This window comes from Merops nubicus, unplaced genomic scaffold, assembly GCF_000691845.1.
Source record: "Merops nubicus isolate BGI_N331 unplaced genomic scaffold, ASM69184v1 scaffold5383, whole genome shotgun sequence".
In the NCBI taxonomy this organism is placed as follows: Eukaryota; Metazoa; Chordata; class Aves; order Coraciiformes; family Meropidae; genus Merops; species Merops nubicus.
This window is the reverse complement of record NW_008599465.1, coordinates 49,068-68,783: the sequence shown is the minus strand read 5'-3', so window position 1 is coordinate 68,783 and position 19,716 is coordinate 49,068. Positions and strand designations below refer to the sequence as shown.

General features: G+C 39.6%; 1 protein-coding gene across 1 annotated transcript in view; it reads right to left on the bottom strand.

The window, feature by feature from the left end:
* Positions 1-19,716, bottom strand: part of CLASP1 (cytoplasmic linker associated protein 1) — a 129,409-nt gene that overhangs the window by 61,169 nt on the left and 48,524 nt on the right. Inside the window, exons 18-21 of the mRNA XM_008937384.1 lie at positions 10,310-10,417; positions 8,734-8,760; positions 6,847-7,014; positions 951-1,058 (exon numbers count right to left, since the gene is read on the bottom strand). Of these exons, the coding sequence (XP_008935632.1) occupies positions 951-1,058; positions 6,847-7,014; positions 8,734-8,760; positions 10,310-10,417 (411 nt within the window). The remainder of the gene's footprint in view (positions 1-950; positions 1,059-6,846; positions 7,015-8,733; positions 8,761-10,309; positions 10,418-19,716) is intronic.

Here is a 19,716-nt window from a genome sequence, read left to right as displayed (position 1 = left end):
AAACTATGTCATACAATTGTATTTTGTCACTATGTGCAAAATAGATCCTGTATCACTATTCTTCATGAAATTTGTAAGAGCTTCTCTCTCACTTTTACTACCACATGCACAATTAAGAAATTCCGACTTAAATGAAGGAGGTCTGAGAGGCTGTAGAAAAGACCTCTTTGCCAAGTAATGCATTTGGTTGAATATATGATATGGTATTTGATCAGAGACATCAACTATCCTGCTGTTTTCAGCATCATGCAGAAAGTCTTCTGCACATGGCAAGTGTAATGAGATTTTCTATTTGCACTGTACACTTAAGCTGCACATTCATGATGCTGCTTTGAAACCTCAGGCTTTCCAGGACTTTAGGCTGCTTGAAAAAGAGTTTCCTACAAAGTGACACGTGCAACTTGTTAACCGATGATAGACAATGTCAGGTAAAACCTCTATAAAAGCTTCTATCTTTAGTGGAGGATTTAGTATAGAAATTATATTCTGTTACTGTACCTAGCTGCAAGAAAACCAGATCATGAATAATTAGAGTCACTCAACAACAGGCTACGATGCTACCAACTACTTCACTATGACCTAGAAAATAGACTTCCTCTCCTGTAGACTTCCATCAGTGCTGTAAAGTGAAGCACAGCAGCCCCATACAAGCTGAATTCACGAAACTAACAATTACAAAAGCTCAAACTAGACTATTTTCCTGCTAACAGTGAAATGCTGAGACCCAGAATTGAAGCATGCAGAAGAAAAAAGAAGGGAAACAGGGTTGGAAACAGGGAGTGTGTCAGGATTCCAACAGAGGACAGGAAAGGAGCTCATTCCACCTGGCAGTGTCTTGAAAGGGCAATCAGAACAAAGGAAAAAGCAAAAAAAAAAATAAAAAATAAAAAATAAAAAAATTTAAAAAAAAAAAATTGATCCTTAAAGCTCCAATGCCTACGTGTACTCACCAAGTGGAGGAAAGCCCCGAGCAGGGCTTGTATCTCGACTGCTCTCACGGCTGGTATCACGGCTGCACCCCTGACTCATGCTGGGTCGGGGGATACGACTGCTCCGTGCTAGCATGCAGCATGGAGAGTTTCAGAGAAGGTGAACAAGTTTAATGAGGACAGAAAGCTCAAAGTTAAGTCACATTTCGGTTAGTTACGGTAATTATTACATTAGTAATTATAATTTGCAGCAGCCTGCTCAGGCTCTTTACAAACCAACTACATTACATACTGAGCTGTGTTTGTGATATGGAATTTCAGCAGCATTAAATGTCTGCCTGACAGTCTGCTTTTTTCTTAAGCAATCCAAGTTTTGTTATTCAAGTAGAGCAGGACTCTTCAATCACTTAGGGAAGCTCTACTGTTACAAAACATGCAAAACAGACAAGGCTGAAAGAAACCCTTCTGGAATATTTTGTGCTTAATTATAAGAGAAACACCCTTCTGGAACAAAGCAGCAGGTCAGTATTTGCAAAGGTAGTCACAGTACCTATATGCTATTTTTACACAGATTTGCCTTTCACAAGGACAGTTTTGCCATGAACAAAATATCCCAAGGAAAATAGGTGTAACGCACAGACTTGCAGAGATATTTTTCTCCAATGACAGATACTGGGAAAAAGGATTTAGAACCTGAATACCTGAAAGACTGGTTAAAAAGTGGTTTAAATTTGAAGATAGTAGCAGTTTCAGATCTCTAACAGAAGTATCTAAACTAAGTATCTAACTTTTGCTCCTCAAATGATTCTGTAACTTTACATTTATTGTTTTATATGCACACAGATTGAGACATATGTGCACTTAAAGGGAGTTTTAAACTATATTCTTTACTTTAATAAAACCCTGCATGACCTGCATCAACAAGACTCTTATCTCTCGTCTGGCAGCTATCAAGGGTTCCACTTCCCACAGCCTAATAAAGCTCCTGCCTATCAGCTGTGTCACAGAAACTCATCTTATGCAGAGTCTTCATTTGGCCAAATGAAAAGTAGAAGATAGATGATTAAGTTGCTTTCACAGTAAAAAGCAATGCCACTGACTTCAGTTGAAGTTTTGTCCAGGCAGGAAAAATAGTGCTAGGCCCTTAGAAGATTGCTTAACTTCAAGTATTTGAAATTTATGATTTCATAAAAGGAACATTTTAGGTATTTAAAACTGGATTATTCCCCAGCAAATTCTGTGTCATTGTGATATGAAAGATGTTTGGAGAATGTGATTTAATAAGCTTTATGCTCAGTAGAGGATACAAGGTTTTCTTAGGTAAAAGAATGGCAGTTAATTGTCATGAGTTTATCTTGAAGAATTTAATGACTATAGAGGGATTTCCTTTGCTGCCTTGAAAAAGCAGTCACAGATTTTAAGTGCTCAGGAAAAGCCTTTAAGGAATTTTCTCATGCACAGAATAAAACCTAATCCACCAGCTTTGATGACAATGTGGCAGAGGCACATATGCAGAACATGACCATGCTTTACACTCATATTTTAACACTATTCTTGTATTTTAAAAAAAAAAGTGCCATTAGCACATTTCAGAATATATATAGTCTTACAAATCTATTGGTTTGTATACAAACCTTAAATGCCTACACTCAAGCTAATGAAGTTATCCTACAGTGCTTCTGTGGGCTCATACCCACTGGGGTATGTTAGTATCCTTTCAAGCAAAATAGTGCGGAACAAAACATTCACATTTAGGCTTTAAAATTCAAATACAGACTACTGCCAGATTCTTGGTGTGTCATATCCCTCCCAGTTTTGCAAGACTCAGCTCATATCTCTCAGATGAATTAATGGTTCTGATGGTCAACCTTTGATGTCAGACAATACAAGATGAGCTACTGACCAAGTGGATAAGATCACCATAATGTCTAAAACTACTTATAATAAATAAAACAGACTGCATTGTATGAACTGTATGAAATTAAGAGTCCATGAGTACAATAATTCCATGTCAGATGTACAAGGAAAAAAGCTGACAGGTTAACTTCAGGTAAAAGTTACAGTCTAAAGTCTTCCACACAAGTATCTGCTTGAAATTGAGGACTCTAGAAGCAAACTTCTCATTCTTGGGTCTCATGCTGATATGTAAATAATGGCAGCTTTCACCCTGGGTTTGCATAAGCAGTCATTTCTTTTAAGTAGAGAGAAGATATGTCAACCTTTTCCATAATACAACCCTAGTAAAACCAACAAAGGTTCTTTAGAGAGGGAGAGATGTGAATAATCAAATTAATGGATGCACGTAGTACATCCTCCTTCCATAACAGCTAACAGTAGCAGCATGAAGCATGAAGAAAATGCACTTTAACTGCATGAAAACAGATTACTAGGACAATGCCACAGAAGAAGCACAATACTGAATACACAAACAGAGCACCCAAAAACAACACCAGGTACTTCATGAGCAAAAGTCAAACAAAAGATTTGCATGTTACTGGGTACAAATACAAAAGTAAGGAAAAGAGAATGGACTGAACAGAACTGAATGATGAGTCTGTTGTGGACTCCCAGGCACCTGCCTCGCATTTTTCCTGCTGTGTTGTGTAGGTAAGACTGCATACCAGCTGCTCACAGCATTTTCTTTGAGCACAGCCAGTAATAAGGGCCAGCAATGTTGTCATTTAGACAAGTCTCTCGTGCTGTCACAGCTTGTCTTTGCAGTGCAATCAGCAAAGGCAGGGAAGACAAACATAAATCTCAACTTCAGAGTACCTAATCCCCAAAGGTTGGGCAGAAATTAAGTAAACAAGTAGCAAACTTGATTAAATGGAGTAGGCAGGATGAAAGCAAACAGCATGCCCATAGCCAGCTCTGGACTGAGAACCTAGGCCAGGACAAGGGTGGGTTGTTTCAATAAAGTCACAACTTTCTAGACGTGTTCTGTACATGTAAGTTTCACCAATTTCATCTGGAAAGTCAGAGCAGTTGGATACAGTTCACACCATTATTAAAACACATTATTAGGCTGTCTCACAACAGTGGAACCCAACAGATGCAACTGTCACCAGCAGAACTTGATAATGCCCTTGTTTACCAATCTACCACTTGGAAGAAACCTGTATTTCATTAGGGTGTGATTTTTAATAATTAAGTGGAGACTGAAAAATCAGCCCACACTTCCTCTACATCAATAAAAGCATTTTAAAGAGCCTGTAAACGCTGCCAAAACAGCCAAAGGAAAGTTCTGCAGTGGGGTACACCCAGTAGAGGCAAGTCAAGAACTGCCTTTAGCTTTCCAATAAACACAGACAGTATAACCCCAACAGAAGAGTGCTGCTGCATGGAACTGACAGCCAGCTGTGCCTGCTCCACTGTCTGGAGTATGACAACCTCAAATCTCTCACTCCATTCAGATCCAACTGTGCCACACAGACTGCTGAGCATCCAACAAAATTAACTTCAAGCAGATAAACTTTTAATCCATGGAAAATGGACAGCGCCTTTTTTGATGATATCTCCTTCAAGAGGCCCAAAGAAAAGCTCAAGTGGACTATATTTTTCCTTCCCCAAGAGGGGATCACTGCTTATAAATCTCCACTGAGCAGACAGCAAAGGCAAGCTTAAAACTCAGAAATGCCACAGAGCAGGGCCATACAGGTGATTACTCGGGACCTCAGCATGCCAAATGTGCCTCTCATCATGTTGCCCCTTAGAAAACAATGTGCTACTTCCAAGGCTTCCTAAATTAGCAGCACGCTAACGGGCATCCACATGCAGAGGCTCTATCACGTTGCTACTGCCCTAGAAGGAAAAAAAATCCAATGGATGGTTCCTGTATAAAGCCCAACTGCATGCAGGGACTCCCACTGTGTGCTTAGTCTTGCACACACAGCTTTGGCCCAGCTGCAACTCCCAGTCACCCCAGCAAAACCTACAGAAGCCACTGGGTGAGTTATGAACAGGACCCAGGAAGTACCCATTCTAACAGCCTGACGTGCACGATGGTTCAAGACATGCTGCACTGAAATGCAACCACAGGCTTAAGAGGTTTCAGCTCATGGGATAAATACATGAGTACCAAATACAGAAGTAATCCCACAAAGCCTCAAGTATTGCATGTACATTTGATATCATCTGTGCTCAGGCTCCTTCTTGGATCAGACTGAAAGAGCCTACTGACGTATTTAGGACCAAGGTGAGTGGGAGTCATTAATGAAATGAACAAACAAACAAAAATGTCAAGGAAAGACAGGGACTGAAGCAAGACAATGGGAAAGCATAAAGTACTGTTAGCCACTATGTTATAAAGTAATAAATACAATGGAATAATGGCATAAAGATGACAGCTCAAAAGCTATCTCCATCCAAGCCAATATTACCATTTCCAAGATCCAATAAAGAGACAGGATTTCTGCAGCTGAGTAGTAAATGCAATAAATGTCAGACTCTCCTTTTCCCAGAAGAGCCCAGAACAAAAGCCTGTGGCCATCAACCCAGGCCAGCAAGTGGAAGCCACACATCCAATAGACCTGTCAGAGCTCTCTCCCACTCCCAAAGAACACGCACTGACTGTGTTCCCAAGGAGCACATCAGAGCAATAAGGTACAAACTACACTTTCAAAAAAATTCAAGGCTCCTGTAAATACATTTAAAAGCAGGCAACCCAAGAGTGAGGATTTTACACACAGCAAGTTCCCTTCAGATGCTGGAGACTGTTTCAAATCAACACACATAATGTGATGATCAATGTAAGCATGTGTGATGGCACTACCCATCATTCATTCCTTCCTCCTAAAAAATGTTCTTCTGACGAGTGATAGAACAATTACATCTAATATTTGGTAGGCACTTCACATTTTAAAAGCAACAAACAGAAAAGCACAATGTATTCATACAGAGGCCATAAAACAGATCAGACATAAGAAGAACATTGAATTTGGAATGAACATACAATATTTTTTATGAATCATAGGAGTATGTGCACTTGGGTACTTTTTGTTTCAATATACTTGAAAGAATAAGATACTTCTCTACTAACAACATACTCTAAATAGGTAGCTTAGACGTAAAATACAATTGCAAAGGCAATAGTTAAAAATTGTGGATAGCACAATAGCAACAGTATGGCTGTAATTTCAATCTAGTAATAAATTCTTTGGAGATACAAAATAATTTAATAACAGTATTATTTAAAGTGTTCTTCCTCTATATAAGCTTCAAACTTACGAAAACATTTCCATTTAAAAAATGAAAACAATATTTACTTGTTCAGACAGCACACTGAATACTTTTTCACCCCAATTCAGATACAGACAAGTTTATATAATGATGCTTACTCACCTGACTTAAAAAAATCAGTCTGCTGATAAATTTGAAAATAAAAACTATTATAGAACATTTACATAAGAGTCACTGAGTCAAAAACTATTGGAAGCAGAACAATTAAAGCATAAGTCTAAAATGCCATATAAGAAAGCAGCTCCAAGATATTCAGGATGAGAGAATCAAACCATTTTAGGCTGCAAAATTTTTAAAACAATCCAAGAAGATGTTTTTTGCTCTTGATTCCAACTGACTGTAAAGATTTCTCAATTCATTTTAGGACTAAGATGCTGATGACAAATGAGGTATTTTTGCTGTGATGGTAATTCACGACAACTGTTTCTGCTGCCTGATCTCATAACATTGCTCACGTTGAATTTCAAATGGAAGACATCTCATGACATCTTTAGGCTTACTTCGAAAGTATAGCTCAACCTGGAAAATTAAAATTGCTCTCCTACAAAGCACAATCACATTAACTTGCCAGCTGAAAAAACTCGGAAGAGTAACAGTAACACGAACAGCTTCCTAGTCAACAGGAAAGTCGTTCCTCGGAGCACACTGGTCAGTGTGTCACTACAGTGACTTTTCTTACCTAGTCCTATTCTGCTGGGACTCGTCTCTCGACTGCACCCCTGGCTCCGAGGGATCTTGCTGCGCTTCTCTGAAGAGGATGGCATTGGCTGGACCCTGGACGCTCCACCGCTCAGGCCACCATAGGCGCTGCCTAACAGCTTACCCGGAGAACTGGACCGGCTACCGGCTAGAACAGAATCAGACAGAAGGGAAAACACAGTTAAAACCCCACAAGACTGTAAACACTCTGACGGCAAAACTGGAACACAATTAGCTCTATCTAAGAATTTGATCCGAATCACTCGGAAAACTAATGGGAGCGTTCCCCATGGGCTTTTGAGGAAGACTGAGGAAAGCCCACAGACAACAAATGCTGACATCAGCAACCCTGCCTACATGAACCACACTGTCCAGTTGGGATCAAGACCAAAACAGACACCACAGTGTACAAATACTCCAGTGGGCTTTATGTGAGCTTGTGGAGGTGCCAAGAGCAGCCTTGCTGCAGCAGCATAGAATTCACAGGCTGCTTCACCTCCTTGTGAAGCAACACAAACTAGCCTGTGTGGAGAGCTGTGCTGCAGAATGCTGGCTTCTGGCACAGGTAACCTGCTGCAAAGCATCTCGGGCATCTTCATGCTATACTGCACTGGTGGCGTTTCTCTCCTGCAATAATTCAGTGAAGGAAAGCTAAAAGAAACCAACTAAAACAAACAAAAAACACAACAGGAGATCAGCACGATAAAGGTGAGCTTGTCACATTTGTAGAGATGCTGGCTTACTTAGGTCTGACTGGTCAAACCTACACAATTTAGCGATTTTTCAGATGGAGAAAAGTTTTAGCAAGCTGAGTGGTTGGTCTGTTTTATTCTTCCTTGTCTGATTAGTCCATGGCAAGTTTACATTTTTTTCTAAGCCACCTTGTCTGCAAGATAGGCAACTCACCAAGACTTATTTATATATTTATATTCCATCTGCAACAGATTGAATAGACTTGCTGTCTAACTTGATGAGCTGAATAATACTTCTTTTTTTCCTGGGGATATTTGATAAGTTGTTTGAAAATTAAGTAATGCTAACTTAAAGGTAACCCTAAAGAGTTGTGACAGTTTTTTTCCTTCTTCAGGTATAAAAAAAGTCACTGTAAGTTTGATGCTATTACCATTCCTGACATTCAATTTGTTTGCTAAAACATCCAGGAAAAGTATATTTGAAAAAGACTGCAAGAACATACTCAGGCAAGCTCACATTCTAAACCAATATTCATGTTGGTTTCTTTCTGAAAAGTATCTAGACATCTCATAAAATTTTCAGGTCCAGATACTATTATGACTAGCAAGAGTTAAGGATTGTTCTTCTGACTTAATTTAAGAAGATGCACAATTCTATTAGTGCCATGGCTAATCCAATACCATAACACTTGATTTTAACTTACTTTTAACTTGATTTTTTACTCGATTTTAACTTGCCTCTTTCAGTTTCTTGGCCAAAGCCATTCTGAATCCATCAAATAATATATTCCAATACTGTATGTGGCACCAGCTCCACACGCAACCCCATGTGACAGATGCCAGCCTGACACAGTACCCACACCCCAAAAGGCAAGGCTCCTCTCAGTTACGCTGCTGCAATCCCACTGATGTCAGCAGGGTTGCGCTGCAGGAACTGGAAGAGTTTAGCACCTGGGCTTTTCAGCTGCAGCAATGAGCCAGCTTCAACATGCAGTGGTATGCTTACCATGTTTGATTAGCAAAATCACTTGCTATACACGTTTGAATTTATGACTTTAAGAAAAGGCTTTTTAAGTCTCCTAAGTTAGGAGAGAGTGAGGGAAGCTAAAAGCTTAGCAGTTAAAAAATGTGAAGGAAACAATGTGAGAAAGCAAGAAAGTGAAAACATTTCTTACCACCAGCAGGATTAGCTGATCTGGATCCTTGATTATGAGGGCAGACCAAAGGACAGGCAAAAAGTGGATTAAAAGACAGTAAGACAATACAGCGTTCAGCATGCGGTTTATGCTATACACAATACAGATTTATTTACGAACACATCACTTCTAAAGCCTCTGCAGAATGCAGTGAGTTAATGTGCAGATGTGACTAAATTTCCCCAGGCTGATCAACTACTTAGTTAGATGTCAACCAACACAGTGTGACTCAAGTTCTGCTCTAAATGACATCCCAGACCAGCCTGCAAAATTGCAACAGGGCTATCCACTGTGTGGGCATGAAAAATTTAGTCTCATGACCATATTATGTTTGAATCCTTAAGTTATTCAATGCAATGTTTGGCTTAAGGATAAAGTTCACATCTGGTTGGGCTAGGCTGGAAACAGGATTCAGCAAACTAGACTAAGGCAGCAGGTTCAGATAGGACCATCCTAAAGCTTCACTTATGAAGCTTTATTATGTCACATAATAAATATGAAGCACAATTATGTCTTAACATAATATAAAATAATTAAGCACACAATCTTTAAAACCTTTGGATGTTCAGCTATTCTTTAAATACTTGTGAGATTTGTCTCATCTAGTCTGACCATTTTCCACAAAACTACGTTTAGGGGAAAAAGTTCATTTCTGACTTTGGATCAGTTTTAGGTTCAAAACTGAAGAAATCAATTTAGACCAGCATACACCAAAGCCCACACTGCTTCATGAACTCAGTGTAAAGACTTCCATTAGGCTCTATCCTGAATATACTTCTCTCTTCAGCTCTCCCAGTCTAACACAATGCTATGAACTACTCTTCCATCCCTCCAGCATGACAGAGCAAAGCAATGAGAAAATGAACAGAGAAGGGCTTTTAAATCGGGGTACAAAGCAAGACAGGTACTCAGAACAAACAGGTCTTTCCACAACCCCCCATCTCCTCTTATCCACAAGCTTGAAGGTCCTCAAAACGTAAGTGGCTTTCTCCTTAGATACACATGGCAAATATGCAGCAGCATCATATGAATGGCTCCAAAGGGAAAATCATGCCTTGCCAGAAAGCCAGAGAGCACACGTGTCATGTGAATCAAAGAGCAGAATCAATTCCTCTGTACCTACACCAAACAGGTGATCTCCTATTTTAAAATGATGCCAAATCACATTAACTTTAGACAGGTCACACATTGCACATACAGAAATAGTTGCATAAGCAGGAGAAGCTTGGCAGGGCAAGAACCCATGACAGCAATCATCTACAGATACAGGATGTCTCAGCAGGACCCAGTGCAAGTTATTTAGTCCTACACATCACAGCAATGTGAGAGTCTTCTGCACAACTGGTTAAAAAAAAAAAAGCAGCAGCTAAGCACTCAGATTCAGGGTCCTGTTTGTCAGCAAGAGCACACACTGGCTGAGTGGAGACTTGTTCTGCTACACATCCAAATGTTATTAGCAGAAGTGATCCCAAGTCTCAGCTGATGCTACTACAGTTCCAGAGGAACATATCAATAACTCTTTGTTCTGCTCCACCAGAAATAGAACATTTCTTACGCTGGGACTGAGAAACTACTTTGGCCCGGCTGCGGCCCCGGCTATCAGCAGGCGTGGAGGTGACGCTTGTGGCACTGCCAGAGCTCTGTCTCCTCGTACGGATCCGACCTGAAGGAATGGAAAGACAATCAGACTGTTAATAGATCTCTTCTGAAGGCAGCAGCAGTGTCTAACATGCTGTCCTACGCTTGCAGGGTTGCCATACACAAAATTAACCAGAGTAAAAAATAATTTTATGGGGAGAGGCAACATCTTTTATTAGTCTGGCTGAGACGTAGGAGGAATGGAAACTGTCACAGACTACGAGTCCAAAACCAACTTTGCTTTCTGCAATGCAATCAGCCAGTTTAATTAAAATCTATTACCACTCTGTAGCCTTTGCTTCTGTTCAACAGAAGCTTCTTTATAAAGGATTGACAAAAAATTTCAGTCTCCTAAATGCTGCTTCCTCTATCAAATTATTACTTTCTAACAAGGTGATCACCCTTTCAGAAATGGGTGTGATTGCTGCCCCCTCAAATTCCATCAGCAGGTCGGTGCTTTACTCCTTGCCCTGCAGAGGCAGGCTGGCACGCAGTCCTGCGAGAGGCTGTCAGCACAGCCTGTCTGTGCCTTTCTGTCAGACTGCTTGAGTTTTCTCAGCTGTTTACAGATCCCTCATATTTAACACAAGATCAGTGTAACTTTACTTGTTATGCAGAGTCTCATTTAACACAATCAACACTGTGGAAAAAATGATTCAGTGTGCCTGCTCTTTATTTAAGCGGAGAATAGATACACAGTCTCAAAGTGTTCTTGGTACTTTTGGTGTCCTTTCCTCATGAAAAAGCCACAGAAATTTGAGCTAGAAAAGCTTACAGGGTCATCAGTTCATCCCCTTCCTGGAGCAGGGCTGTTTCCTACAGAATGTTCTTTACAGTGCTAAGCTTCAATTATCTGTCTCTAGTTAATGGGAAAGAAATGATAATTAAGAGCAACACAAAGAAAGCCTCCATCAGTACTTTTCAACAACTCAGTTCTCAGCCAAATCTGAAGCTGTTTCTCAGGACTCATGCCAGTGCTATCCCTGCATTCAGAGGATGACTTCCAAGCTTCAGGCAGTTTAACAAAATGAAAAAACCCACAACAGGTAAGAGAAGAGTCTAGACAACTGCACCCATCAGATACAGATATTCATCTCCTGCTCTTTGTCTCCACCATAAGCATAGAGAAATATGAAAAAGAAGAGATATACACTTCCCACCCAAGGGAAAAAAAAAGCCCAAACCACATAAGGTACACATGCAAGACAAGACAATGGAAAGCAGTCCAAGCTGAACGGATTGAGAGCTCTGTTCTTTCTCTGAGCTCCCAAAATATTCATAACATGGTCTGCAAGTTTCTGACAGACACAAATCAACAAGATGCTTAACTTTGGAAAGAAACCCTAGGCTTGTCTGCAGGGGAAAAAGCCTAGAAGACAGCTGTACTTCAAACCTCTCCATCAGAATCTAGTTTTAGAATACTCATTAGGCAAGATACAGGCATCTAACACTCAAACAATTGTTTGTAGACAAGACACAGAAGATATAATTAGCATAAACCCAGGAAAATATAAACAAACCTCTTTGTACCCACTGGCTCAACTAAACAAGCTCTGAGCCAGTCCACTTAGGTTCAATGGTTAGGAAACTATCTCTGTTAAGGTCTTAACACCAGCAAGGCTGCTGGTTCCTTTGCTCCAGGACATCACTTGCCCCTTACAAGCAGTCAGCCAGCCTTTGCTGGCCCACTCCCATCCCTCTCAAGTTTGGCAGACAGGGCTACATGCAGATGAGCAGAGCCGCTCCGCGACTTGCCCCAGGGTGTGTGCCCTAAACCCCAACACAGGCTTCAAAGCATGAGTGCATGAGGAAGGACCTCATGCTCGTCAGCAGCCACAAGGCTTCCTTCCATTTCTCACATTAGGATGGCACAACTGCTGGCATCAGGAGTACAAAACAGTAAGACAAGAAGATAAACCTGAGTAGCCTTAGGAACCAGTGATGGAAGTAACTTACATCCTTCCAGAACACCAACAGAAGACCTTGGCATTGCATAAAGTCCTGGGGGGTAACTCAAGCTGAAATTCAACGTAACACATGGTAACAGACAGTACTGGAAAACATGCTTAGTGATGTGTATGGGTCACAAATGGGTAGGAAGGGACTGCTGTCTCCTCCTCTTATGTACATGCCACTCAAGATCCTCAAAACGTTCTGTTCCTTCTTCATGTACAAAAATTATTATTTTTTTAAATTTTTCTTTTTATCAGTAGGTGATAAGAAGCAGAAAACAGGGACAATATGTAATAAGTGACTCTTCTATCTTAGGAAATACAAAGCCTTAAACTGATACCAGTTCTGGGGGCTTTAAGAAAGAAAACTGAGCCAAAGGGTCAAACTTAATTAACATGGGATTATCAGCAGGATTAGGAATAGAGAGCTCAGCTCTATTTTGAAAGCCATGAGACTTAGTGGACAGAGTCCTACCAACTTCAGCAGCTTCTGAATAAATGAATGCCCAAGAAAAAGAATTCTACTTCTTTTTGGATCAGCAGACTTGCACACTCAGTTTGGCCTAATGGGTATCAGAGAGAACAGTATGAGATGAACAGTTGCACTTGCACAGGAGGAACAGTCCTAACACTGATATCTGTCTTCTCATCCTTCTGAAAAGGTTGACAAGCATTTGAACTAACTCTACACTGGACTTGAATTGTGCCAATAATAACAGGAATAGCAGAAACTAGAAAACCAAGATGCAAATAGTACAACTACTGTGATAGCTCAATAACAACCCACTTCAGGAATACTTTATTCTTTGAAGTCCATGGAGTAAGTAAAACGTGAAAGGGAAAAAATTGCCTCTCAAATTCAAGGTCAAACTTTTTCACACAATTACAAGGAAAATGTGCCATCAGTTATATTCCTTGAAGCATCAAATGTTAATGTACTGCCCAAAGTTTTATTTTCTGAACTTTAACAACCATGTACTTATTTTTTCACACAGGTAATTAATCTTACTTGCAATATAAATGGTTCTAAGTAAGTCACTCAAAGCTACTTTTCAAGAAAAAAAAAAGTTAAGATTCTACGTTTTTCATATCCAATTACAGTTTTTAACTATAAAACAAACACACAAAAAAAGACCAAATCTGAACTCAAAATTGCTTTAGGCAAATCTGTGTAAGACAGAAAACCTGGAGAAAGATCTGGGATGTTTCCTACGTTAACTTATCTTCACATACATGCTCAAGTTTTAAATCAGTTTTACAATATCCAAAACCTACTTGCTTTATAATAGTGTAAGAAGAATCAATATTTATCTGGATTGAAAATATCAATATTTAATATATATTATACCAAATACAGCATGTATATGTTGAAGTTCATCTACACAATAGAAAAGCCTCTACTACATCCCCTTAAGAATTTCATCTGCAAACAAGAATCTGCATTCACACCCACAAGTTATTTGCAGATCAGACTGTTTCTGTGGCTTTATCATTTTTACCCCAGATGAAAAATAATAATTTTAAGCAGGAATGGAAATAACATATCAAGTAAGTTATTCAGACATTTTTGTTGTTAAAATCAAGCAAGCACCTTCCCTCCCCAAAATTTGTTGCTTTCAAGTGGCTTTGTTTCCATATCTAACTCAAATTGCAGATGTAGCAATTCATATTTCATAACCATTATTTTTTTGCTACTTTCAAAAGAATTACTGCACCCTGACAACAGCAGCACAGCAAAGGAACAGATAAAGACTGCCTCAACTAGTTTCCAAAAGCCATAAAAGTATTTCCATAAAAACACCCTTAATCTAAATTTGACATGACACATTGCTGTTGGTACAGAAAGTATTTTGAAAGACTCTGTATAAATGCTTTGTGTTAAGAAACCATTTGTGGGTTTTTTAGGAAGTTTTGGGTTTATTTTTTAAAGTTACTGTCATTTATACAACAATCAATGGATCAGAATCAACCCTGAAATGTCTAGCACATGTTTAAACCTAAGAAAGTTTTTCTGTTTTGTTTTTTTAAAAAGGAACAAGTGAAAGAAGATTCAATGACAGCATTTTTGCATTAAAGGAGGCTTCATCCAGCAGCATCCTTCCGAGCTCCTCTGGGTGGATACTGCATCCCCAGTGCCCAGAACAGACATTGGCTTTATGAGACTCAGTCTGTGTATTACACCAAAGAAAATGGTTTTCCAATAGTCTAGAAATAGTATTTAACAGCTCCACAAGTCAGTTTAATCCATTTCCTGCTGTGAATAATGACAGCCTACAACCCCAGAAGTTATCTGTGGAAGTACTGGGATGGTAATGGTCTCCCTGTGGATTAGATTAATGCATATAGGTTACTCAAAACTGGGGTTTTCCCCTCACTTGTAGAAAAACATTCCTAAAAGAGCCTCTAGGACACCCTCTAGCTGTGTCACTGCTGAATGACACATGGACATCTGTAAGACAAGCACACATCAATTAAAAACATGTTTTACATATAAAACTGTAACCAACTTTTCACCACAATCTTTAGAACCATTTCTGAGCCTATTTAGCACACATCCAAGATTACACTAGTGTAAGACCTGACTGCACCATCATCTCTGCCAAGAAGCATTTGACTCTTAGGGGAATTGCATGAGAACTCCCTCCAAAAGCAGAGGGTTGAAGGAACAATAATGGTACCACTTTGCCCTACACAAACAAGCACAGGCAAATCAAGTCAGCACTTGTAAAGGGATGGACCAAGAGAACAAAGAGATTACAACCTAAGCATTTAAGATACCACGTTCATTCACACCTCTGAATCAAGCCTTGCCCTTGAGGACAAAGCAGAGCTTTAAGGCAGAGGAAAAAAAAAAAAACAAAACAGGAATCCCAAAGCCTTTGGTAAGGTGCTCAAGATGTCCAGCTGAGTAAATCACTCTTTTTGAACCTAAGTTATCAGAAAAACAATAAATCAGATCTTATTTTCTTTCTGGCACATAATAAAAAAATTGTGCCACTGACTCTGTAAAATTGCTTGTTTTGTTCTCAAATTGCCAGGCTAAGGACAGACCAGCATTTATGCTTCCCCCTTTTAGGAAAGGCTTGTCTGAAGGGCTTTCCTTTATGCTGACTTTGAAGAAATGCAGCCAGAAATGTTCTGAACTGTTATTCTGTACTGAAAGTCAGCATTCTGCACCTCTTTTAAATACTTCTTGAGCCATTTCATGATAAAATAAGCAGAAATCTTTTTAAGGTTTCCTTTTGATCAAGTAAAACAAACATGGCACAACTGCTACCTGCATAGCACAAGCTGTAAAGTCCTAATCAAGACTATAAAGGTTTAGAATTTACAAGCTTTGTGTCTGCAAAGCTCTTAATGAAGTTCAATCCATTTAAGTGGTATATAGACACATAGGACCTTTCTCTAAGGAAGTGCATTTCAACAGCATTTGTCAATTGGGATGACAGTACTTAAAACCAAAGGACGGATACTTGGCTCTTAACATGTATTCTTGCCATTGGCATAAGCCACTCTATCCTGCTCCTGTTTTGAGATGCCTGGCTCAAAAATAAAACACTGAGGAGAACTGAGGGCAAAGCAGATGGGAACTGCCAAGTTCACACAATGCTGGCTCCCACTGAGGGGAAGGTGCAGAACTTTTTACACGAGCTACAGAGAGTCATGATGGGAATCAGACTGCAGATTTAACATCAAGCTGAACCACAGAAAAAAAAACCCACAAAGATCTCCTCTTAAATTACTTACTGGTGATCTGAAAAAAAAAAAAAACCAACCAAAAAAAACCCCACAGACAGCAGTGTGGATGGAATTTCTGCTTTATGTTCCAAGAGTGTCTTTTGCACACATAGGTATTCCCAAAGCAAAGGGGTGTTTTTCTCGTCCCCTACCCCCTTAATTTTTACATTTAATGTCAAGAATATGAAGTTTTGCCATCCTTGTAGTTCCTGACAAACTCTGCAAGATCAGAGAACTGGCAGAAGAACTTTCTCAGCCCTCATCTGTACGACACACTGAAGCCTGAACAAAGGCTGGTTTTCTCTCAACTGTCTCAAAGAAAACAAAGATTAAGAGTTTCAAACCATGATTAAACTCATCCTTCAAGTGCTCTGGCTGTAATGTTCCATGCTGCTATAGTTCTCCCTGATGCTCACTCTCCCAAAAAGAGAATCCCACAGCAAAAAGAAGAGATGAGATCTGGTATTTAACACTAAGGGGATGGCAAACTATTTCTGAAAGTTCCTCTCACAATTTCGCCCTCCCCCAAACAACTTGCTGGTTTCTATTACAGATTTTTATAAACCCAGTCTGCTTCCAGTGTAGCTGAAACAAACAAAAACAACCGAAAAAATCTGATCAAACCCACCACACTTTTGCATTATGACACTAAAGCATTTAATAACCTAAAAATAAAGGTATTCCAGAGGACAGCTGGTGGAACAGGCCTCCACAGATATTACTGCTGTCTAGGGGAGAACTGAGAGCTGCATAGGGTATTCCATAAATTAATAGTCAACATTTAATCTTTCAAAGTTAGGCCCAAAATAGAAAGGTTTGAGAACTAGGAAGAAAGGAAGAAGAGAAAAAAAAGAAGGGTCATCAATGACTGAAAAAAACCCTCAGTGTAACAATTTGGAACTTTCATCTAATTCACTACTGATTTAGAAATCCAGGTGTTTAGGCCAACTTCATATTCCTTATCACTGAAAGATCACAGAGCACAAACACTTGCCCATGATGCAGATCCAGTTCATCTCTCAACACCAAGATTAAGCACCAGTTCTGAAAATGGTAGAGACCTCTCCCTCTAAACAATAAATCAATGCATCAATAATAGTAAGGAAAAAACCACACATCACAACGGCATAGTGGCATTTCTCAGAGCACCACCTCCAAACAAGCAACCATCAAGGATATGAGCACAGTCCCATAGTAACAGATCCCTTGAAAAGAGACTTGCACCAGGAAAAAAATGGGGTTATTGGGGGTGTCTGGTGTCTTCATTCTCTGTAGAACACATTCTTGTTTTCAAATCCTGTCTACCTCAGAAAAAAGTGCTTTCCTAATGATCTTTTTTGCTTGAGAAATAAAGAACAAGCTTTGACAATGAGCCAGATAAACAGACTGAGAGCCCTCGAAACTAGCAGGCTCAGTGTTCTTGGGAAAAAGAAAACAAAACAAAACAGCCTTTCCTTCAGCTATCTTAGATGTAAGCCATCTCACTCAGTTAACAAAAAGAGAGCACTCAGGTTGACTAAATATTCCTTCCCTGGAGATCATTGTTTACTGTCCTCATTTTTCTGCCATGTGATCACCTCTTTCAATTCTCTCACTGCCCAGTCTCTTCCCAAAAGCATTTGGCAGTTGTGATCTGAGCTTTGGATGGAAAAACACAGCAAATCTTTACACATTGTAGAGCACAAAAACACAAGCCTTGTGGTTTTGCAGGGTTTGGTGGGGTTTTTTGTTTGGCTTTTTTAAAAAAGGTGTTTTTGTTTTTGTTTTTGTTTTTTTTTTCCCCCGTGTTTCTTTTTTTGTGAGGCCTTTTTTGTTTGTTTTGTTTTTAATCTGTGAGCAGGTCAACTCCAACCAAAAAAGTAGTGCTTTAAACACAGACACCCACATACAACTTTGCGATCAGAAGTCAAGTCGTAAAAGCAGGCTAGTGCCTATTAGCAGAGAGAAGCTTGAAGAGAAAATGAAGAATACCTCATGGCATCAAAATGAGCAGGACAACCATGCAACACTTCATGCAGGTCACCGGTGAACATGGATGAGAACCAGATAACACTTTGAGAACAGAGACCAGGTAGGGTGGTACGACTGTGGACACACCTCAGTTACACAGAGAGACTGCTTACCCTCGGTTTTAGTGGTAGTACCATCTTTAGGCAAATTAAAAAAAAATAAGGAAAGGGTTAATAGGGAAATCAGTAACATCAACAGAAGTGGGCACTATATATTAGCTACAGAAATATGCAAAAAAAATTAACACAATTAAAAAAAGTGAAAAAAGTTTAACTGAGCAGCATATCCGAGCTTGATGTATCTGAAGAACAGACTTGCAGATTTTCCCTCCTGCAACAGCCAGTCTCTGCCAAACTCCATTTCCGTCGGTTGCCTCACCATTTCTCTCATGGGAACGCACAGGGGACAAATGTCCCTGCCACCTCAAAAGGGAGCAGGCTCCTTCAGGAGCAGCCACACTTGCACCACTAAGATTGCATTTGCTGCTTTTCTCCTACAGTCTGTTTCAAGAGAAAGACTAACACTGTATTCGGTCTCCCAGCTTCAAGGACAGAGTCAGCTTTAGTGGATACTTCTCCCTCTCTTCCGTTCTTCCTCATGACATAAGATTATTTGCAAGTAGTTTTGCCACCGAAGACCAGTATGCAGTGTGACTGAGAAACTGTTGCATCTGTAAGCTCAAAAGCATGCTATTATGTGATCAACTTCAGAGTCTGCATTACATGTTCACTGCAACGTATCTATATTTTCAATGAAGTATGAACAATTCAAATCAGAAAAGACTTCAAGTTCTGAACCAAACACAACCAATACATTTAAGCCAAGGTAAAATATTTCAGATATGAAAGAAAGCTGGCTACAGAAGGAATCTATAGAACCATCCCTATATAATTTACCGAGCATATTTTATCAGACTAATGACCAAATGCCTTACACTAAGGAGAAGCAAATCCTCAACTGATTCAGTGAAGTCAATCTGCACAGCTTAAATTAAGATCAGTGATTTCTGATTTTTCTCTCCTCTTGTAAAGGTAAATTGATGAAAACTCTGGAATTAGATTAGTATGAAACCAGCTGAATGAGAAACGAGCTCAGATGATCAGCTCATAACCAAGTTGAAGCTCTGCAAATACGGTGTCAATCACCGCTTGGTATTTCCTCCTTCAACTGCATCTCTGGGATAGAAAGATCAAATGAGAACTTTGTTGTAAGAAACAAACTTTGTTGTTCCCTGAGGCACCTCAACATGTTACATGATGCTCTGAGAGAATAATGTGGCTATAATCCAAAGAGTCAGCATAAGGACCAGATGCTCATACCCTGTGTGGTGAAATGGGAAGGCGAGCCTCTCCTCTTTGCCTCTGTATCTTTCTCTTTTGTAAAACAAAGCGATCAAACTCAACTAAGATGTACTATCCAAAGCATAAAATAATGAATGGAAACCAGCTACAGGAAAGGAGTGGAGGAAGAGAAGGAAAAAAGACAGGGGGACATGTCAAAAGGAACTGAGCAATAAGTATTCTCAACAACATCCCAGAATCATAGTAAGATCTGCTTTTCCCCAGAAAGAAGAGTGAGACGCAGATTATTATACAATTCAAAAACTAAGAAGTTGCTTCAAGTC